The sequence below is a fragment of the Cyprinus carpio genome, chromosome A3 (genome assembly GCF_018340385.1).
Source record: "Cyprinus carpio isolate SPL01 chromosome A3, ASM1834038v1, whole genome shotgun sequence".
NCBI lineage: Eukaryota > Metazoa > Chordata > Actinopteri > Cypriniformes > Cyprinidae > Cyprinus > Cyprinus carpio.
This window is the reverse complement of record NC_056574.1, coordinates 7,568,681-7,592,640: the sequence shown is the minus strand read 5'-3', so window position 1 is coordinate 7,592,640 and position 23,960 is coordinate 7,568,681. Positions and strand designations below refer to the sequence as shown.

The 23,960-nt window shown below is 35.0% G+C and overlaps 1 protein-coding gene and 1 pseudogene across 2 annotated transcripts in view; both read left to right on the top strand.

Annotated features, from left to right (window-relative positions):
• The window catches only part of LOC109058396 (junctional adhesion molecule-like), a 34,989-nt gene extending 31,218 nt beyond the window's left edge, over window positions 1-3,771 (top strand). For both annotated transcript variants that reach the window (XM_042716968.1, XM_042716973.1), the window contains exons 7-12: window positions 607-681; window positions 1,117-1,230; window positions 1,885-1,965; window positions 2,286-2,366; window positions 2,860-2,964; window positions 3,231-3,771. In XM_042716968.1, coding sequence (XP_042572902.1) covers window positions 607-681; window positions 1,117-1,230; window positions 1,885-1,965; window positions 2,286-2,366; window positions 2,860-2,964; window positions 3,231-3,340 — 566 coding nt within the window. In that variant the 3' untranslated portion in view covers window positions 3,341-3,771. The remainder of the gene's footprint in view (window positions 1-606; window positions 682-1,116; window positions 1,231-1,884; window positions 1,966-2,285; window positions 2,367-2,859; window positions 2,965-3,230) is intronic.
• A 10,974-nt stretch (window positions 3,772-14,745) lies between these two features.
• On the top strand, window positions 14,746-18,960 carry LOC109064713 (annotated as a pseudogene).
• Window positions 18,961-23,960: the final 5,000 nt, after the last annotated feature.

The following is a 23,960-nucleotide window of genomic DNA, read 5'->3' as shown; positions in this document are numbered from 1 at the left end:
TGCAGTTAAATACAATAAAGGGTCAAATACTGAAGCACAATGACTTATTATTGTTTTTGTTTTGTTTTTGATTTTTCAAACCACAAACTCAAGTTTATTTTCTGAATATGTTCTTGTCAACAATATTGTATGTGTCAAAAAAGGTGTAGTTTCTGGTGAAAAAAAAATAAAAATACACTTTGTCCTACCCCCAACCTAACCCAAAATGTAGATTACAAGCAATGGAACAGATTTGTAATACATTCAGTAAGGCCATAAGTCTTGTTTAAAAAAATAAGGTAATAAAAATATGCTTTTGTAAACTGTAAATTGTATGTTGATAAGAATTTAAAATGAAAATGGTTTTATTTATTTTATTTTTGAATACATGTCTAAAAAAAATCTAGTTCTAAAGTATCTGTGGGATTCATTTGTCATCTGCACAGTGATGCACAAACATGCTTCAGTATTTCACCTTGGGTGTAAGAATATGTGATTTCTCTGACAACAGAGAACAGCATAATTTATTCAATCAGGATAAGACTAACATAATATAATAAAATAGCAGTGCATTAGTGCTTTTAAAAAATATCAATTCTATGTATATTTAACTCTTTCTTTCCACAGACAGTCATAAATCATGGATCAGGTTTTTCAGAATAACAAGAGAACTTGCTGTTCTTACAGTCATTGTTTATTCAGGTGCGTAAATCCACATTGCACACAATAGAAACCATATTAATTATTCTGACATATAAAATGAAATATTACCTGTTTTGTTAACTTCAGTAGATTTGTCCAGAATCCAGCCATTAAATCTGACCCCACCCCCTCTTTAAAATCCTGTAAACATGAACCCTGAAGTCAGTAACCCTGATTACTCAAACTGACTGAAAGACAGACAGAGCTTACAAGTGTCTAGTATATTCTTCATTTCAAAATAATCAGATTACATCCTTTTATAATTTATACTTTATTGCATGTATACTGTTGCCCTAACTTTCCTTAAATATCATAATGATTAAGTTGGTATGGCCTATTCACTATTCAGTTCACCACATGTTTACATATGTTTTGTTCTTGCACGGAAAATCATGTATCTTGTGTGATATTTAATTTTTATATCTCTTTCTATAGTTTTTTTTGCATATGGCTGGAGAATTAGTTCACATGATACAGACAATGGACGCCGTATAGCCTCAGGATTATTCTTTGGATTTGTTGTACTGGTCTGTCTTTTCCTGATTAAAGGTAAGGGTTTCTGTATGATTTGAGTGGCAGGCTAAGTAAGCACAGATTTATTACGTTGGTAAATGTAAATTAACAAAACTCTTGATTTTTGTTTTATTCTACAATTACCAAAAATGATAATCATATACATACAGAAGAGCCAAACACTTTCCTTTTAGGTCTAAGTGTGTGTTAATGCTTGACAGTACGATTAGCTTTAGATAAACGTAACATAACGTAAAATGTATTATTTGCTTAACTGTTACCATACTCTACTACTTAACCAAGAAAAGGTTCAAGCACAGTTACAAACAAATGATATTGTAAATTATGCTGTATATGTGGGAGAGCATTGCTGATGTTATCATCTTTGTGTGACCTAAATGTAGTGCTCCACACTCTGTTATAAAAGCATTCAGAGCTGCTGCAGGTTAAGATCTGATGCGCCTTGAGTTGACAGTTGTTGTGTCCACTCTGATAAGAATTTTCAGTGTCATGAGAATAGAAATGGTGGTTAACATCATGTGACTAAGCCAAAAGAGACTGGAGACATTTAAGTTGACCAATCAGCAGACCACAGTTAACCCACATCATGATAGTCTGTATTTAAATCCTGTATTTCAAAATATTATACATGCTTTCGTTCTTTTTTTTTTTTTTTTTTTTTTTTTTTAGGTTTGAATGGTGCATTTTGTATCTTGCTGTCTCTTTTCCAATTGTTACAGTTGATGTTCTCATTTGGACTTCCCTCTTTAGGTAACACCTGAATACTGATCCCTTCATAATTTATTAAACTGATAAACACGTTTTTTGCTGTGGTAAAAACCCAGTTGTTTGTAGTTCAGCCAATTTCACCTTGATGTAGAACTACTGTACTTGTAGATTGATATGTGGACATAAATCTGGAGCCTAAATTAAGACAATAAGAGCTCCACAAGAAAAACACATTTGAGACTCTTATTTCAGTGATTTTAACATCTAAACATTCAGAGCAATCATACGATGTGTTTTAATGACAGATTATTGACTGTTTTGTTTGAATGGGAAACTAATGGACTGTTATTCTCTTATGTTAGTGTTTTTTATTGTGGCATTTGTTTCACCACTGATTCTGTTCTGTATACCACTTTTAACTCATCTGCAAGCAAGATTTAAATGTAAGTACATTTCTAAGTACATTATGATCGTTAATGTGTTTGTATAGGTTTGAAAAGAGTAAATCCTGTAATAATCATGTATGCATAAATTTGTGATAATTTTAAATATTACTGTATATAAATAGAAATACATCCTGCTTAATGCATGGTTTATTTAAAAGTGAATTAAAAGTCAGCCTGAAACTGAAGCTCCTGCTGTTCACTTTACTGCCATATTGTGACATTTGTTTGAGTGAAACTACTATCAAACCAAAAATAATAATGATAATAATACTGGACATGACTTGATTTATCCATCGGTTGTTGATTGTTTTGTGAAAAGTGAGTGAATGAATTGTTCACAGTGAAAATAAATAACATGCATTAAGAACATTATAAAGGTTACATTTTGATTTCATTCTGTCTTTTCTTAATTGATCCGTGTCAGATCTGAGTTCAGTTCTTGTATGTGACTTGTGAAAGCTAAAGCAGAAGGTCATCTTTTCATTCACAGGTCTTCACCGCAGATGGATAACAATATTGCCGATAATAATAATAACAATCCTGGATATCATCCTAGTGATTTATGCTCATCTAACCATATTAGAAAGGGAGAAAGGTATGCTGTCTTTATTTTAATGATTTTTTAAGTAGATTTATTGTGAGAAAGTTAAAATTTGTCAGGACAGATATTTCTTGTAAGGTTTAGCTTGGGGATCTTGGCCTGGGACTGTGATTAATGTATTTTACATTTCCTAAATCCAACAGGATCACATTTAACTTAGTGATGAGTGATAGCCATAGAATAGCTAAACTTAGAATACATACAAAATTTTGTTTTGTAAGACATGTTATGCTGATCAAAAGTGTCTGTTTATTTTACAGAGTACTTGGAATGGATCTGTGTCATTTTATTTCTTGAAGTTCTGAAGATAACAGTGGTCTTTGAATACTGTGTGCTGAAACACGTGTTGAAAGGTATTATCCATCACTGACTTACAGTGCTTGTGACTTGCATTGTCTTTTATTACTCCATACTATAATTATAAAAGAGCATGACAATATGGTACGAAGATGTAGAAATTAGATAACTGTGATATGTCTAAAATATGCAAATTAAAAACAAATAAAACAATGCTGTTTGTAAGTAAAATGTATAACTCATTAGTTATATTGTTAGTTAATTTAGTTAATATTAAGGGAAATTAAGTTATATAAAGCAGATATAGTCATCATACTTTGTGCTTCCTGAACTGCACATTGTTTTAATTTCTTACTGGTCACTTTATTGGTCATGAGTATGAGGGTGAGTTTTTGCAATAAACATGAGACTAAACTGTGAAGTCTGAAAGTATTCAGACCCCCTACTTTTTACCACATTTTATGTTGCAGGCTTATACTACAATACTTAAGTTTTTCCCCATCAATCTACACACTATACCTCATAATGAGAAAGCAAAAAAGATATCTGATTAATTTAGGAAATTTATTAAAAAAAAAAAAAATGTTACATTGAAATAAGTATTCAGATGCTTTGCTGTGTACTAATTTACATCTTGTGCATGTTGAGAAAACAAGCTTACCTCACTTTTCTTTTTCACAATTTTTTTTTTAATTTTTTTTTTTTTTTTTAAAGATTTTAAATTAGATGTGTAGTCCTTTCCAATCGTTAGCAAATGTAGAGTTTATACAGAGTTTGTAGCACACAGTAATGTTTTTGCCATATATCATCTTAAAAGTGCAATGATTTCTGTAAATCCAGTGGTCCAGTGCTGTGTGGCCTCTACATTTTCGGTGTAATTATAATCACGTGACTAGTGAACAGTGTATGCAATTCCATGAAACTGGAAGACTTTTTGAACATACATAAAAGCAATAGACTGTTTTAGTAAGGAAAATTTAGGAGAGATAAAAAGAAGAATGAAGGAGAATCAGTAAATAATGGAGAATCTGCTGCCATTCTGTGCATATGCGATCATAAAATCATTAAAAAAGTAACTGTAGTCTGATTATGAGTATTTAAAAAAAGTAATTAGTCTAATTACAAGTACTTCATTTTTGGAATCTGATTACATAATCCAGATTATATAACCAGTTATTCCAACACTCGGTACAATATTATCTCACTTTACTAAGCCTTCTTGAGTTATTCAGAGTTTTTTATTTATTTTTTTATAAAGGTTGGTTTTTTCAAATTTAGCCATTTTCAGTCATTTATTCAATAATGAAACTTCTTGTCACTGTATTTTTTATTACTAAATCCATATTCTCAGCTCATCCATCTGACTTTCAAATCAGATTTGTGTTTTGTTTTATCAGAGGCAAAACGTTCAAGAGTCAAGAGTCGACGACGACAGACTGAGACGAGCCAACAAGGATTAAATACATGTAATTACTGACTACTAAATTCTAATATAAATCCAAATGACAGCTAGGATTGCTAATTCCATACCCACACACACATTATATATATATACAATTAGATAGCGTTGCGTAGAAAAGAGATCTGCATAATTAATGCAACTATTTGATTGTTTTGTGCATCTGTTATAGTGCCTCTCTGTAATGAAATCATGTTCATGTTTAGCAGCAGTTCTTCTTTTTTTGAACAACTCTACAACAACAACAGAACAAATCATCAAAAAACCAAATAAAACAACAACCATCACCTCAAAAAATAATTATTGTATTTCCATACATATATATAAATGCATTTGTGTATGTGTGTATAGCCGTTTATAGATATTATAAAAATCTTTTAACATCACACCATTTTATATAATGCAAAAACCATGCTGAAAATGAATTGAGCACAGCAGGATAACATTTTAAAAATGCTAAAAATTGCTTTACCATTTTGCTTTCAAATGTCCTGTGCTTCTTTCTCTTCTTTGTTATTCTTTTAATTCTTAGGAAATGGTGAGCGTGTCATGAAGGATATGAGATTCATTGTCTTCCCTTCTGAAAGTGTTTTTGTCTTGTGCTGGCTGATTTTACAAATGCATGCTTACTGTAAGTATCTTTATTTTATTTATTTTTTTGTTTTTACTTTTGCACTGTGATAATAAAAGCAAAAGTGTCAGTATAGTGACACAGAGAAAGATTAAAATCTATCAGATTTTCCAGCAGTGAACAAATAGTGACTCAAGCTCGGGAACGTTAGTATGATTTGTATGTGAGAGGTTTTTAGGAACAGTTGGTCAAAAATTGGTCAAAAGCCGTTGAATCTGTTCAAAATACTTACAGAATCTGATTTATTTACTGTAATTGTGATTTGATTCAATAATTTGATTCAATAAATTATTAACATTTTAAACAACTTTCTCTCTGATGTCACATAGTGAGGATTGTTACAACTGGGTAAGTTCAGATTTTTTATTCAACACAGTATGTACATTATGTGTATATATGCAGTACATTCAGCTGTGTATGTATCCATGTTTAATCTGTAATTCTGTTTCTAAATACAGATCTACACACAATCAAAGGAACTCAAATCAAAGAGGTCAACTCATGGTAATGTAATAATTATATACATAATGTATCGGCTGATCTGCAATATAAGCTTTGACATATTAGCGTGGAGTACTGATTTGTACCAAACAACGTCTTGTTTTAAACACAGAATACACAAGAGACTCGTGAAATGGAGATTCTGTCTGCAGCTGATCCTGATGTTTCACAGACACAGACATGAGAAACAGTCTCACATTTATCCTGTACTCTGACTGCTCTGTCTGTCTGCAAAAGAGTTCCTCTTCAGTAAAAACCAACAAACGGAGACTGAAAACTAAACTGTAAAGCAGAGAGTCTAGTGACATTCTGTTACAAATTACTGGATAATTTTGTATTGGATGCAAAATCATTTCAAAAGTAAAAAATTTTTTTTACACTATTAGGCTTCATATAAGTTTATTGTAATAATTATAATGAACAAGAACTAATTTAATATTTTTTTCATAAACAGATCAAGGTACAGCTTTTATGTAAATGTGGTGTGTTATTAAAATTGTGTGTTTATTCATCTTTAAATATTTAGTTAAATATGAAAGAGCTGAACTTGTGTTTTGTAAATCTTTATGAGGCTGTTATGTGCTCTGGTTGTTCCCTCCCCTTTTGTTATTGGTTGCTGTATTTCTCACCTTGTTATTGGTTTCTTCCTGTTTTCCTGCTCTTGCTGTTTCTCTGTTTTTAGGTGCTGTGATTGGTCGGGTAATGTGTCCATCATGATTATCCTCATCTTGTGAAAAGAGTCTTTATTTTTATCATTTATGTGTGTACGTGCAGTTCAATAATAATAAATGTTGAGAGTGCTTTCTATTGAAGTCTCCAAGATCATATATATATATGATCATACACACACACACACACACACACACACACACACACACACACACACACACACACATATATCCTGATAAAAATCATGAGACTTCAAATAAGAATTTCTCTTATTTGTCTTTAGTTGATTTGTCATCATTCCACAGTTTTATTTGTGATTCATGAAGTTATGAGCCTGGTGCAAAAACACTCCTCTGGGTCCTCTGACCCAAACCTTTGTGGTGAAACTGTGGTTTAAATAAAATTGTTGGTAGGTGTGGAGTCAGTTCTGAACAATTTTAAAACATTTCAGAAGAATACTTTGTCTTAACTTGCAATTGTTCACAATGATATTTGACTGCTAGTTCATTGAGAGCATTTATTTACATTTAATCATTTAGCAGACACTTTTATCCAAAGCGACTTACAAATGAGAACAATAGAAGCAATCAGACCAACGAGAGAACAACAACAGTATACAAGTGCCATGACAAGTCTCAGTTAGACTAGTACAGAACACGTAGCCAGGGTTTTTTTATTTTATTTTTTTTGAATATAATAGACAAGAAAAAGAAAAGGTAAGTACTAGTATTAGTTGGTTAAGTGCAGGCGAAAAAGATGAGTCTTTAGATGTTTTTTGAAAAGGAGTAAAGACTCAGCTGTTCGAATTGAGATCGGGAGGTCATTCCACCAGCTGGGCGCAGTCCAGGAAAAAGTCTGTGAGAGTGATTTTGAACCTCTTTGGGATGGCACCACAAGGCGCCGTTCACTTGCAGAGCACAAACTTCTGGAGGGTGCATAAGATAGAACTAATGAGCTTAGGTATATCGGTGCCGTGCCAGTGGTCGTCTTGTAGGCAAGCATCAGTACCTTGAATTTGATGCGAGCGGCTACTGGTAGCCAGTCTAATTTATTATTAGGATCACATCAGTTTATATCTGCATATAGGCATTTATAAATATTATTGTAGGGGAATTTACAGTTAAAACCCAAGGACCAGATATGAAGAATGAAGACCAGGAGTCAGAGATGCGTTCAATTAAAGAAAAATTTACTGAAGAACATGGTTTGCAGTTTCATCAGCAGAAGTCAGCCTCGTTGGCCACAATTCAAAATCAACAACAATTATACCCTGACAGAGGATAATTGGATGCATAAGTCAACAAAATTCTGATTGGTTTCAAAACCTAGATAAACTTAGACAGTTTCCACATATGGACGTAAACGATTCAAACATATCTTCTGACAACTATTTTGGTGACAAGTGATCCGAGGTCAGACGCAACCCGTTCTCGTCAATCTGCGTATAAATAACACGACTTTACACTTTCTATTTGCGTGTAATGCATACGCCAAATGCCAATTTTAAGTGCATATGATACGCCAGTCCTTCACATTAATTTCGGTGGAGAGCAGATGCGTCCAAAAATTTTAAAACCAGGCAAGGATCATACACAGCCAAATAACTATAGACCTATAGCTTTAACATCTTATTTATGCAAAATAATGGAGCGTATGGTTATGAGTAGACTAGTGTGTCATTGAAAGGGATAATATTTTATCACCTTACCAAAGTGGATTTAGGAAAGGATGTAATACAATGGACTCAGTGTGCCTGGAATCTGAAATAAGAAAGGCTCAGGTAAATAAGGAAGCTTTAATAGGGGTGTTTTTTGATGTCTAAAAGCCATATGACATGATGTGGAAAAGAGGGACTTTTAATTAAGTTAGAAAAAAATGGAAATTAAAGGAAGAATGTATAACTGGATCAGGGATTTCCTGTTTAACAGAACTATACAAGTAAGAGTAAGTACTGCTTTTTCCCAGATACACCACAATAGAGAATGGAACACCTCAGGGAAGCGTTAGCAGTCCAATTCTGTTTAACATTATGATTAACGACATCTTTACAAAGGTTGATGGGGCATTGGAAGATCTTTATATGCAGATGATGGAGCACTGTGGAAAAGAGGGCGTAATTTAAAGTATGTGGAAAAATGTTTGCAGAATGCCGTTAAAATGGTAGAAAACTGGGGAAATGAATGGGGCTTTCGTTTAGATAAAACTCAGGGAATTTGATCGGCAATAGATTATGGCAGTATGGTATATTGCACTGCATCCAAAACACAACTAGTAAAACTAGAGGCAGTTCAGTCACAAGCTATGCGAATTTGTTGTGTAGCGTTTAGATCCTCCCCAATATCAGCAGTGCAAGTAGAGATGGGTTTAATGCCTCAAGTAATTTGTAGGCTCAAGTTAAAGATGAGGTATTTCATAAGCATAAAGGGACATTCGGACAGTCACCCAGTTAAAATGGTGTTGGAGGACTGTTGGGAATATGGACATAAAAAGTTATCAAGTTTTGGATGGAAGGCCAGTGAGGAAGCCCGGAGAATAGGATTAAGTGATTTCAATGTTGCCCCTACTGTGGGTAGGTCAGCAATTCCCCCTTGGCTTTTCCCAATGCCTTTGATTGATATCCAATTGCTTAAAGAAAAGCATAATAATACAAATGGATTAGAAAGTGTAGGTATACAGCAATACATAAATCAAACTTATTATAGTGCAGTGCAAATATATATTGATGGTTCAAAAGACCCAGAATTTGGGAAAACAGCAGTAGCGGTATATATTCCACTTTTTAACATTAGAATGTCAAAAAGAACTTCAGATCATATTTCGGTATTCACTGCAGAAATAATAGCAATATGTCTAGCACTTCAGTGGATAGAAGAAATACAACCAACAAGGGCAGTGATTTGTACAGATTCTCTATCAGCTCTATAGCTTGGAAAGTAGAACATCATCAGCAAGGCAAGACATGATAAACGAAGTAATGCAGAGTCTCTACAGAACAAGACAGTATGGAATTCTGGTAAATCTTGTATGGGTTCCATCGCACATGGGTGTGAAAGGAAATGAGGAGGCTGACAATCTGGCTAAACAGGCATTAAATCATTCACAAATTGACGTTGAAGTGGCATTAAGTAAAACACAAAAATTAAAGTGATAATAGCGAAACAAATACAGGAAATTTGGCAGAAGGAATGGAATGAAGGAACAAAAGGTAGACATTTTTACTTCATTCAAGAAAAAGTTGGTTCAGAGAGAAGAAGATTCGGAAACAGGAAAGAGGACGTTTTAGTCACAAGAATGCGTCTTGGACATTGTTTATTAAATCAGTGCTTACAAAGAATTGGTAAACATGAGAATGGAAATTGTGATAAATGTGGGTTAGCTGAAACTGTAGAACATGTGCTTATAGAATGCGAAAAATATGAAAGAGAGTGGTCCCAGCTAAGACACGCTTTAAGAAATATAGAAATCAATGAGCTGACACTTCAGATTCTCCTAGGAGAAGGTACCAAACAATCAAGAATTTATCATGAGTTATTTATATTTTTAAAGGAAACAAGATTATTTAATAGGATGTAAAACTCCCCTCTGTGTAAACTCTTATATATGTTTTTTTTTTTTTTTTTTTTGAAAAAGTAGATCTAGCTAAAACTTCCTTTCCAATATGCGCTTCACACTCCATTTCAGTAGGTGCTGGGAATGCACCTTTTAAGTTGGTTTGCCAACCGCCATAAAATCCCAGAAGAAGATGCGTCCAAATATATATTTTTTTTTTATTGTGCAAAAATTATACAAAAATTTGTACAAGCATATACAACTCACAACAAGTACAAAAACAAATAAACATGCATAAGAATATGTAAAATGAAACAATTCATGCCAGGGGTAAGATGCGTCCAAATAGACCCTTTTACAGCCCACGTGATCAAATAGTTGCGCGCGCATTTTGGCAACAGAAGTGGTGTTGTTCCAAGCCATTATGCCTCATCTTTGTGTGGTTTCATCTGCGAAGTGTCAGGGTCTGGCTTAAAAACAAGGGAAGAAATTCTGAAGAATGTTTGCTACAAAACAGCTTTGACTTGCATAGTATGGAAAAATACTATGGACGTAAAATGGTGGCAGAAACCTGCTTGTTTGCAAACATTCTTCTAAATTTCATCCTTTGTGTTCAGCAGAACAAAGGAATTGATGCACATGATGACAAAACAGTGGACAAAACAGTGGTATTTTGATTACATTCACTTCGTCTGCGATAAAAAAACGCGAACGCGATCTCCTCCATTGCTGACGTTTGCAGGCGACAAAACAGCGAGATTCGGGAAGTGTCCGACTTCACAGGTCTTTTTTGACCCCTCCCCTATGGCGTTATTTCCCTGTCAAATGTCGAGAGCGCATTATTGTAGCGCGAAAGTACATTAATATAATGCGTGAGCGCGAATCTCTCTGCTCGCGCACGGGATATAATGTGCGGAACGCGAATCTCTCTGCTCGCGCGCGGGAACTGGGCGCACGCTCTCAGATACACGTTGCTATTGTAAGAATTTTATCTGGGCTCGCTCAGAGAGTATGCCTGCACTTAAAACGTGTTCAGTGCAATCGCGAATCTCTCCTCTTCACTTAAAGTAAGCGTGTATGTGCTTAGACTGTGTCCCGTACGTTCACGCATGGCCAAGTACTCTTCTCTTCGAATTCTTTCTCTTTGCTCTTGGCATAAACGCTGTCAAAACGGCAACAACCAATCAGAAATAGGCTTCCACGACTGACCAATGAAAACGCGACATCGTACATGGAATCTTATTGGTTGATGGGGATTTCGGCTATTTTTCATGAGCCGGCTCGTTTGACTCAGCTCACTGAAAAGAGCAGGCTCTTTTGCCTCACAAACGGCTCTTTGAAAAATAATAATGTTTTGACTATGATAGGTGTGCAAGCAATTCTAATTAAATTATTAAATGAAATCATACTCACAATGTCTCACAATTTCTTTAAAAAGGCATTGATTTGTTATGAAAAAATAATACTATTAAACATTTGCATTTAAATTAAAACTTTTTAATGTATAGAAACAACAACATTACAAAACAAATACAATCTGAATCTGAACAACGTAATAGAATCCATATTAAAGAAAAATAAATAACTGAAAGGATTAAACTGGTCCCTTTTTTTGGCATGCTATATAACCAGCATGAATCTCACTAGTTATGTTTTGTATAACTAGCATGAACACACACACACACAATGCTGATCATATTTTTATTTTATGAGAGATTTGCATTCAGAAATGCAAGCTGCCTTACTTTCGAGGGGCTGATGCGGTTTCTTCTCCGACATTAACACAATGTGTTTGGTGTGTGTGATGGCTCGGCCCCTCCCGCATGCCATATAATTGCTTGACACCTCGTGTATGATTGACAGGAATAGAATGTGAGGCTGATCAGACAGTCGAAACGAATATGTGCGCCTTTAGGCCTATATAATATATTTTTTTTGTTCTTTGAATTAGTCAATTATTTTAAATAAAATAAAATGCATCCATTATTTCATTATAACATAATGATTTATGTAATAATGCGAGCCAGCTCTCGTCGTTCACCTACAAGAGCCGGCTCTTAGATTCGGCTCATTCGCGAACGACCCATCATGGAATAAGTTCACTGAAGTTCAATCAAGACGAGCCGAAAAGGATCCACAAATCAACGATCTCAGGTAACCAGTTTTATTTGTTTTGATGTTAAATATGTCAAATGTATCTTAGAAATGTCTGGGAAGAGGGCGATTGGATTATTTTACATATAAATTACCTAGACTGTCAACCACATTGTTCACACTACGTGCCGTGCCCATTGAAGGTTAGATTTTTTAGCCAAATATATTTGAAAGCCGATTCCAAAAGGCAAAAATAATATTTTACGTCTGATAATTAACACATTGTCTCGTGCAATCACACCAGTGATTAAACATTAAGTACGTAGCGAGATCAACTGCTAAATTGAAACAAATATTTCGGGGGAATAAGATAAGGGGGCAAAATGCCCCAGCAAAATTGTTATCTATGGCTGTCACGAATGAAGTGATGTGAAATTAATGAAAAGTGTCATCTGCAATGGATTTTCTTTATCGCCGATTGCATCGTTGAGTGTTATAATCAATCACGCACGTTTTTTTTTTTTATCTAAAAAATCTAACCTTCAATGGGCATGGCACGTAGTGTGAACAATGTGGTTGACAGTCGGTAATTTATATGTAAAATAATCCATGTTCCATGTGCGGTTCAATATCAACCAACAAGATTCCATGTACGATGTCGCGTTTTCATTGGTCAGTCGTTGAAGCCTATTTCTGATTGGTTTGTTGCCATTTTGACAGCATTTATGCCAAGAGCAAAGAGAAAGAAATTGAAGAGAAGAGTACTTGGCCATGTGTGAACAGTGAACGCACGGGACACAGTCTAAGCACATACACGCTTACTTTAAGCGAAGAGGAGAGGTTCGCGATTGCACTGAACACGGTTTAAGTGCAGGTATACTCTCTGAGCGAGCCCAGAGAAAATTCTTACAAGAGCAACGTGTATCTGAGAGCGTGCACCCAGTTCCCGCGCGTGAGCAGAGAGATTCGCGCTCGCACATTATATTAATGTACTTTCGCGCTACAATAATGCGCTCTTGACATTTGACAGGGAAATAACGCCATACTCCCCTTACTGCAGCCGCCTACTCTCGCCTAGATTTCAGGCGAGGCAAGGCGCATCTCAAACAAGCCAAGGGTCTATACCACGCGTCAGCTTCAGCGGCAGTGACGTTACCAGCAAGGCTCAGTTCGTCCAGTTCACCTGATGCGCGTACACCCTCAAACAGGTAAGTAAGGGTAACGAATCCCCCTTTTTTGTTGTTATGATATCACGTGGTTAACCGTATTGTTTTAATTATTTTAGTATTTCTGCATCACGTTAGATGGGGTCATGTGTTAAAAGGGCAGCGTAAGCGTTCAAATTATGGGACAGTGGGCTGCTCAGTTAGCACAGCTGCTAGCCTACTGTTGACATTAGCCTAAGCCAACTCCTACTGTATATTATAGACCTGTTGCAGTTTTAAATAAATAAGTAAAACCGTTTTTAATCATGATGTGACATTTCCTGTGGTATTTGTAGTTACTAAAGCACAATCACCACAACATTTACTATGGTTTTACCTCAGTAACCGTAGGTTTACTGTGGTATTTGTATTTAAAGCTCAGTAACCACAACATATACTATGCTATGAAAGCTGAGCTATAGTCTATAAATAGAAGCCTTACATAGTTCCCATTATTGCTGTCAATGTACTTGAGGAAAGAGTGCAGGATGTGAGAGATGGCATCATCAATGGATCTGTTGGGGCGATAAGCAAACTGAAGAGGGTCCAAAGTATGTATGTATGTGTATATATATATATATATATATATATATATATATATATATATATATATATATATATTATTTTTTATTTATTTATTTATTTCTTATACCTCAAGTGACCTCCTTGTATAAAAGTTTTTTTTTTTCCACAGATATGCCCTGGGCATTTAGCACAATGCTATGTTTGTTAGACATCTTGGATTAATTATGTCATCAAGCAATGAATATTTGGAATGCAAGATAGTAGCCATTGTTACAATATTGCTGTCAATCTACTGACACTGCCCTCAAGTGGTTTGGAGAAAATTGATGGGTTTGTGCCATCTAGTGGTTAAGAAAAATACGTCGATATCAGAGAGATGGTGGCTGGACTTTACTGGGCCAGTTTAAATGACTATTTATTTGAACAGTACATACTTTTATGAGAGAAACAGACAAAAAAATCATGTAAACAGCAGAAGTAGGAGTGTCACCATAACCGTTTCTCAGTATGACGAAACTACTGAATTAGACATTTGCACAGCTTGATTCTTCTGTGGATTCTGATATATCCCATCTCCTCATCTCAAACCTGGCTTGACATCTCATCTTAATGTGAGCAATTTGGATTCAGTGCAAGCATAAAAATATACTATATATAAATAACACTATATATATAAATAACACTAAATATATTAGTGTTGCATAACTGCAATTTCTGATTAAAAAAAGCAAAACTACAAGGATGTCTTCAGATGTGAAGGCCATTCTGGTATGAAAACGTGCTGATAAAAAGCTCTTTTACATGATAATTTATTATAGTTATCAAATTTTTAAACATGATGGCCAATGGGTGTATTTTTTATATCTGTACTTCTGCTATTTGCTGATGGTACGTATTATCAATGTACTTGGAAGTAGCATTCATGTTTTCTTCTTCATTTTATACATTAATCAGATTGTGTATTCATAGCCTTCATTGTGCATGGTCCCTCTGGTCCTCTGGTTGCTCCTCTGGGATCTTCAGTAGTTTTTCACCTTTATCAACATGAACACATACTAACAGAGAACCAGCAGCAGGAATGGAGAAGAACAGACTCAGAGGCTCTGGTTCATCTGTATCAACATGGTGAGAGTCGACCAGAGGTCCAGCAGCAGGATTATCATGAAAGAGCTCATTTCTTTACTGATCAGATTCAACATGGAAACTTCTCCCTCCGTCTGGACAATCTGACAGCTGAAGATGAGGGACGATACACATGTAGAGTTAACAGTCAGCAGGATTCTGGTGAAACTGTGGTTCAAATAAAGAATACTGGTGAATAAAAACTTAATTTAGTTAATCATTCAAATATTTTAAGCTCCTATTTCAATTCAAGTTTATTTGTATAGTGCTTTTTACGATACAAATCATTGCAAAGCAACTTCACAGAAAATTATGTTTCTACAATATTTAGTAGTAGCTAATCAGTGGTGACTGTCACTTTATGTGCATATGGCAGAAATGTATGAAAAATAATTTAAAGACGTGATCAAACAGATGACAAACACTATTAACAGCAATTATTATATGATGCAATCAAACAAATTTGTAGTTCTGTATGTTGTTTCAGGGTTGGCATCATCTCTTCAGGTGTTCTGGATCCAGACTGGAGCTTGTGTAAATCCTAGTTACCAAAACAGAGAAACAAAATAGAGACATAATTAGCGTAGCTGCTGTTCCAAACAAGTAAAATTTATTTTGGTTAACCCATGCTAAAGAATAATAATGTGCATTTGATCAATTTGAACTGCAGTCCAAGATTATGAGATGCGTTATTTCAATGCTTTTCCAAAGAGATGTGTTTTTAATCTAGATTTAAACAGAGGAAGTGTGTTTGAACCCCGAACATTATCAGGAAAGCTATTCCAGAGTTTGGGAGCCAAATGCGAAAAAGCTCAACCTCCTTTAGTGGAATTAGATATCCTAGGTACTATCAAAAGTCCAGCGTTTTGTGACCTTAGGGAGCGTGATGGATTGTAGCGTGGTAGAAGACTAGTTAGGTACGCAGGCAGAGCCGTAAACAGACCTTTTGAGGGGCATGTGCTGAAACTGAAAAAGGGCACCTCCGTCCCCTTTTTTTATATCAAGATTATTTAGTAAGCCTGCATAAAAGGAAGAAATGGTCACATCTTCATGACAAATTCAATAACACAAAATAATAGTCTCAAAAGCTTTAGATTTATTCACGATTAATAACAACCATAATAATAATATTAGATAATTAGATAATATAGATAAACAGGGTTTTAAGGGCTTCTTTAAACCTAATTACAACAGCAACCTTCTGTGAGCCATGTGCTTGAAGATGTTTATGACTTCACTGTGATCCACTGGGATGTCCCTCTCCCATATATATTCTCTTTTTTAGCTATTCTGTTTGGTTTTATAAGCTAATTTTGTATTATTTGGTTAACATGATTATGAATGACATTGAGAAGAGGGGAAGGTGAGCAATGAGTCAAGTATTTTTGACAAACTTTTTTGAAATATAATTTAAGTAATTATGTCCAAACTCAGTTCCAGATTATAAGAAACTATAGCCATACCGTTACTATAACATATCCAACATGTAACATCCGCCTACCTGGCAAAAATTTGATACTTTGGTGGACCAGGGATGTTGGTCTCTTGAAGGTTTCTTATTCACTACACTTTCCCTAAAATAAGCCAAGCAATGAAAAAATAAATAAAAATAGTGTGAAAAGTACAGTTGCAGTGAAAAGCATTTCTGAAGGATCACGTGACACTGAAGAGTACTGAACCGGAGTAATGATGCTGAAAATTCAGCTTTGATCACAAAAATAAATTACATTTTAAAATATATTCAAATAGAAAACAGTTATTTAAAATTGTAAAAATATTACACAATATTACTGTTTTTGTTGTATTTTGGATCAAATAAATGAAGCCTTGGAATGAATCATGAATTACATTCTGCATGATAAAATATAAAGATTTCACAGTGATCTTCTGTAATTTTTTTTTAGTTACTACTACATTTTATACATGTGAGGACGAGCGGAGAGTATACCATAACATGATTAGCCTAAATGTTAATAAATTAAGTGTATCAGCAATCATAAATCAAAGAAGAAATTTCTTATATATGTTATCTAGGTGACGAGGATCACTCGTCACTTTGTGTAAGTTCCAGTACGAAACAGCGCGGGGGCGCACCTGTTATGATTTTCCGATGGTAAAAACAAATTATATGTTGTTGTACTTACCAATATATAGTTTTTGACCAGCGAATGTGTGCAAATGTGAATTTTGTTTTTTTGTCCGTTATTAAAACGGCGACGGCGCCTCACATTACATTTTCATCTACAGGTTACAAACTAGTTTTTGTAGCTTTATAGACGGAGCGCTCAGTTTTACCCTGTGGTAAAATGCATTTGGCCAAAATCGCATTTTATAAAAGATGAAATGCTACTGTATGCACAGGCTATTTAAGTTTCGGCTATGTATTGGCTATGACTAGATGGCAAATGCTAGCCCTCAGGCGACGTCCCACATGTCTCAGTCAGTGAGTCAGTCAGACATCAAATAAATAAAATATGAGCCTTTATAGACATAGTGTTTAGTAGTACTTATTCAAACAACAAGATATTTATTTTCCCTTCGCAAAACTTTGTTCAGCTCAGCTGTTGTCTACTGTGCGGCTGCTGTGGAACTTCAGTTTATTCAATGAATATAGAGGGGGCGGAGTTATCAGCTTACTTACAGACACTTGAGGATCGAATAAGATTTACACAAGCTCGTTTTTAAGAACTTTCATTTGCTAAATATTTGTAAAACAGACAGACAGACGTAAAGGGTGACCAATAGCATTGATTAAAAAAAAAATAAAACACCAAAAAAAGGGCACTTCGGAGTGTAAGGGCAAAAAGGGCATATGCTCTGCACAGGTTGAGCCCTACCTGTGCACGTGCCTGTACGCAGGAGATAAACCATTAAGGCCCTTATAGGTAAGTAATAATAATTTGTAAAAGGTAGCCAGTGCAGAGACTGTAAAATTGGGGTAATATGATCATATTTTTCTTGACCTGGTAAGCACTCTAGCCGCTACATTTTGGACTACCTGTAGCTTGTTTATTGAAGATGCAGGACAACCACCTAGAAGTGCATTACAATAGTCCAGTCTAGAGGTCATGAATGCATGAACTAGCTTTTCTGCATCAGAAACAGGTAACATGTTTCGTAGCTTGGCAAATGTTTCTAAGATGGAAGAATGCTGTTTTTGTAACATGGGAAAAATGATTTTCAAAAGACAAGTTACTGTCTAATATAACACCCAGGTTTTTGACAGTAGAGGAAGTAACAGCACATCTGTCTAGTTGCAAATTGTAATCTACAAGGTTCTGTGTACTGTTTTTGGGCCAATTAAGTAATATCTCTTACTTTAGAAAATTATTGGTCATCCAATATTTTACATCTTATTTCAGTTTTATTCTATTTTATTATTTCAGAGAGTTTGCTAATATCAGGATCATACAAATCCATATCTGTGTCTGTGGGTGAGGACATCACTCTGAACTGCTCTGTAAACTCTCACATCAAACCTGAACACATTGAAGAGGTTTCATTGAAGAAAACAAATAAGACAAAACAATAAGACTTTCCAGATTCATCAGATGAGCAATACAGAGATAGAGTTGAGTTCTTCACTGCTGAAATCCCCAATGGAAACTTCTCTCTCAGACTGAAGAGTGTAAGAACTGAGGATAAAGGAGTTTACATATGTTTAGTGTTTGCTGGAGGACTTTAAGCCAGTGCAGCTGTAGTACTGGAGAGACTGGGTGAGTCGAAAATACATAGCAAAAAATAAGCAGTGCCTGTTCTAAGTGCAAATTGTCAACTGTTCCCATTCGGAATGGACACTGTAGGTCCACTGATAAGAATTAGGACAGGCTGTAAGTATGTTGATCATATGTGACAATGTGGTATCCAGAAGTGTTTACGTTAAAAAAAACTGTAAAAGCTAAAGCTAATGCTTTCTGTTTTGTACAGTTCTTCTCTAAAGTAGTTATTCCAAAAGAAACACTAAACAATAGCCTGGTACCAATGCGTCAGGGCTTCTTTGCCGAAGCCTTCCTTGAGAGAATTCCATTTTGGAAGACTTCGGCTGAGAGCTCCGTCCTGACCCCTGATCTTTCTGCTGGGAAGCATAGGAGGTGACGCTTTGTTTTTGCTCCACCCGAAATGAGGAGCTGGTGGACTATGCAATATTACTGGATAAAGTTTGTGCTGTGAGTTTTTCAAGTACAGCTAAATCATGGTTGGCCAGGATTCTTTCTGAGTGTAAAATTGTGAATTACAGAGTCCCATAGGGAGTGTGCTTAGTCCTCTTTTGTTTTTATTATTTATAAATGATATCCAAGCTGTGTGTGAGTGTAATATGTTTTAATATGCTGATGACGCTGCTTTATTATTTTCAGAAAAGGAGACTAATAAAATTCAGGAACAATTAGGTTAGAAGCTTATTAAGGTAAAGGACTGGCTGTCTGAATATAAGCTTTTATTGCATCTAGGTAAAGCAGCATCTATTCTTTTTGGGTCTAAATATATCTTACGAATGGTAGATGATTTGAAAGTCAAAAGATGTTGAGTATGTACTAGTTAATACGACAACGGTTAATTATCTGGGTTGTTTTCTGGATAATAATTTGAGTGGTGTAAGTATGACCTTGCAAGTTTTTGGGAAAGTTAATTCTAGAATCAAATGTATAGATAGATACATAAGGTTTTTTTAAATAGCGAAAGTTTAAAGATACTTACCACAGGTCTAGTTCAGTGTTTTGTGTGTGTGTTGTTCATGGATGACCAATTTATCTAGAATGTTGATGATAAAGTTACAAAATAAAGTGATGAGATTAGTTTTAGGATTATGTTTTAGTCATGTGGAAAATATACACTTTCGGCAGCTTGGTTATCAAAAGAAGATTAGTATGTTATACAGTACTAAAAATGGTACACAAAATAATTAATAATAGACCCCCAGTGTATTTTAACTTTCACCTTTCATGGGTTAATGTAAGGCATGGATGTTTTACCAGCCTAATATTATTGATCTTAATTTATCTAGGTTTAAGTCTTTGTATTTTCAAAGGTCATTTAATTATTTAGGTGCAAAAGATTGGAATAAGCTACCTTTGGATATTAAGGTTTTAACAGATGGTGATGGTTTAAGTATAAGAGTGAAAAGATTGTTTTTATATAGGATGTCTACATAAAAATGGTTTAGTATTTTGTGACTGGTGTTTATGTATTGAACTTGATTTTATGTAATTTTGAACTTGACTGTATGTAATACGTGTGGAGATGCATGCCAAAAGAACCATCATCACCATCATGATGCTTTAAAATTAAGGACCACAATGGAAATAAGTTAATGCAACTTTGTGTTATCCTTGACAAAGAAGTGCAGTTATAATGCTACTTTTTGTGTAACAATAAACTCAGACTCAGTTCCTCATCCAACGTTAATCAGGTAAGTCTATACTGTAGCATATGTGTAGATAAAACAAAAAGCATCTAAAAACGCACAAAAACTAAAATAATATTGAAGAATAGAAAATCAGCAAAAGAGATTTTCATACTAAAATTCCCGGCAATTACTTTAGTTTTTAATAGAATAAAGTATTATGCATCTTGAGTTATGTTGATATTTGCCCAGTCTGAAATTAAATCATTTTCATATACATGAGATCATTACAGTATGTCACAGATCTGACACCCTTTGCATTCTTTCTTTCTTTTTCAGTAGCTGTTCAGCTTTAACAATATATTTATTCATTAACAGTCTATCATGACATCAAACATTTGAGTTTTGTCTTTTTGCCAAAATCAGGCATATTCTTCAAAAATATGTTTACAAATACTTTTATGTGAAAGAGAATACTTGACTCAAACTTATTTTGTGCATCAATGTTCTGCTGAGATGTTGATGAATTCTGAGTCTCAGTGAGGTTTTGTGATCAGAGCAGACTCCAGTTATGAGGTAAAAGTTTCATTCTGTATCTGCTACATTTATAAAATACATTTGTCTAAACTCTCAATAGCATTCTGTTTTGTGTATGTTCTCCATTCATATGGAATCTCACCCTCACACTCAAATGTTTTATTGTAGTATGTTTCCAGATCTTTCTGGAATCTGCACACAAACCACTTCCAGTAGGGCAGCACTGAGTGGCCAGGGATGATGCTCCAGATGTCATATTTAGGCCCTGTTATTTTGATTTCTTTCCAAGAAATCTTTCCACTTGATGGACAAATATCCTGATCATTTGCCACTAAATTTGTGCAAATATCAGCACAAAGACTCTGTGTAAAACGGTAACATGTACCATTAATTCCCCTCACTCTGTGGAAAGCAACACTGTGATCCCCATCATGGTTTTCTATTGTGTTGGTGCAGGTGGCTTTACAGAATGGGCACTGAGCCCAACAGCACCGACACAAGTGATCAATCAAAATCTCATCTGGCTTGGACTTGAATTTCAGTTTTTCATTAAATGTTTTTATGTTGAATTCTCTTCTGATGTCTGACATAATATGAGGAAGTACTTTCTTTATCACTCCTTTTATGAGTTTACCATCAACATCATCAAGTTTCACTCCATCAAGGTCTTCTTCTGAGAAGATCAGCACATCTGAGAGCTGCAGTGTGAAACTCTTTAACCACAAACTAACATCTCCACTGTTCTCTTTAACACATTCATTAGATTCATGTGATGCGTTCATTATCCTCTGCTGCAGGAGTATGATGTTCTGCTTCATCTTGGGCCAAACACTCGCACTGAACTTACGGGTGATGTAACGACTGACTTCATCTCTGATGAAACTCTTGAAGTGATCTCTGGGATAATTAATGTAGTCCATGTATGCAGAAAAATTCTCATTTTCTGCCAACAACTTCAGGATGTGTTTATCCAGTTTTGATCTGTTTCCCTTCAGTGTTTCACAGTTAGTCATTATTTCATCTGTCAAATCTCTTGCGGTCTTTTTGTAGAGACTCTGCTTAATGGGCTCTTTAAGTTTCTGACAAATGATCTCACCAAAAATGGCAGCTGATGTGGCTCCATGAAGGTGTTTCTGGAAAATACTATAGTATTCTTTTCTCTTCTCCTCCAAATAGAGAAGAGGATCATTGTCTTCCATGAACATTCTTTGTTCATCAGTGATAATCTTATTTGCCTTTTTACAGATGGTATAAACCAAATCCATGAAGAATTCATTCTTGAACTCATAATTCACTGGTCCTTCCTGATGTTCTTTTAATCGCCTCTTGATGTAACCTATGAGTTGTTGAATGCAGCTGATGTTGTAGCCCATCTTTGAAATGTCAAACAACTGAATCATTGTGTCTGTCTGCAGAGCAACATCTGAGATTAAAGATGTTATTTGGTCTTTATCCTCTTTAGACAGAAAGTCGCCAAAGTTCTCTTTAGCTGATTTGTAGACATTTGTTAAAATTCCTGTAAGTCCACTGAATCTCTTTAACCATACATAATCTGAATAATTTGACACACAAAAAACATCCCTCCTCTTCTTGTGGTCTATAGGAACACCATCATGGACGTCACTGAGGATCTCTCTCACATCTCTCATTATGTCAGTGTCTTCGATTGGAGTAATGTCTGTGATGATCTTCCTCATCCATTGTTCCCAAAACATATCAAACTCTTTATTCAGTGTTTCTTTATCACTTATTTTGTCTTTGAGTTTTAAGGCAAGTTCTTTGCTCTTTTCATAGAGAGTGTTTTCATGATTTGTCCTCTGAACATCAATCTTTTTCTTCAGGTCTCGCTGATGAAGAATCTCATTTAATTTCCTCTGTGTTTCTCTCACAATGTTTTCTTGAACATCTCTGATTTTGATTTCACATGATGTTTTCCATTGAAATAGTATATCTTTATTTTTGTCTTTCTCAAATAATTCAGACATGGATTTTTCCACTTCTTTACTGTTCTCCTTTAGTTCTTTTTGAAGATCAGTTTCTTCAACCTTGCAAATTGCTTCATTTTCTATATTGTTGTGTAGTTTGTTCTCAATTTTCATGATGGCACTGTGGAGACTCCAGGACCACTTGCTGTATTCACTCTCCAGTTTCCTGTAGGCTATGACTTTGGAGACCAACAAAGATCATTCAGTAAACAAAATATTCAAAAAACACTCAACTTTCATTGTCATTGTTTGTTTTGAGAGTTGCTCTGTTATTATCATAATTATTGTAGTTCTTTTAACAGAAAATGAAAGACAAGAAGTGACATGAACACTAACCTGCAATGAATCATTAGTTTCAGAGCAGATTTTATTTTTCATCTCTTCTTTCTCTCTTTCATATTCTCTCCACTCTACTCTTGTTTTCAGTTCATCTTTATGCTTCTCTTCAAGGAGTTTCAGTGTTTCTTTAAAAGCATGCTGCTGATTTTCTATCATTTCACTTTCTTTTTCCAGTCTCTTCTCAAATTCCTCAAGTTGTTCTTGTCTCTCCCTTTCTCTTCTCTCATTCTCTCTGATTATTCCCTCCATTTCACTCTTGAGTCTCTGAAACTGTTCATCAGACATCTGTTTTTCTCTCTCTCTCCTTTTCTCATCTTCTTCTTTTCTTTGTCTTTCTTCTAGTTTCTGTCTCTCCCACTCATCTCGTTCTCTTTTCATCTCATCATGGATCTCTCTCTCTTTCTCTTCTTTTTCATTTATTTCTATTTTATATTGTTCTTCTCGTTTCTTCACATTCTCTATCATATTAATCAGTCTGTCTATTTCTGTGTCATATTTGATCTGAAGTTTTTCTTTTTCTTGCCTCATTTCCTCCATGTCATGTTTTAATGTCTCCTGTTCTCGTCTCATCTCATCACGTATCTTTCTCTGATATGCTTCTTGTTTTGTTATTTCTCTTCTGAATTCCACTTCTCTTATCTTCTCTTCGTTTCTGATGCTGTTTCCGGTTGCACAAACACCTTTTCCCTGCAGCACCCTCCTCACATCATCTTTGCTCTCTGCTGAACCTTTAAAA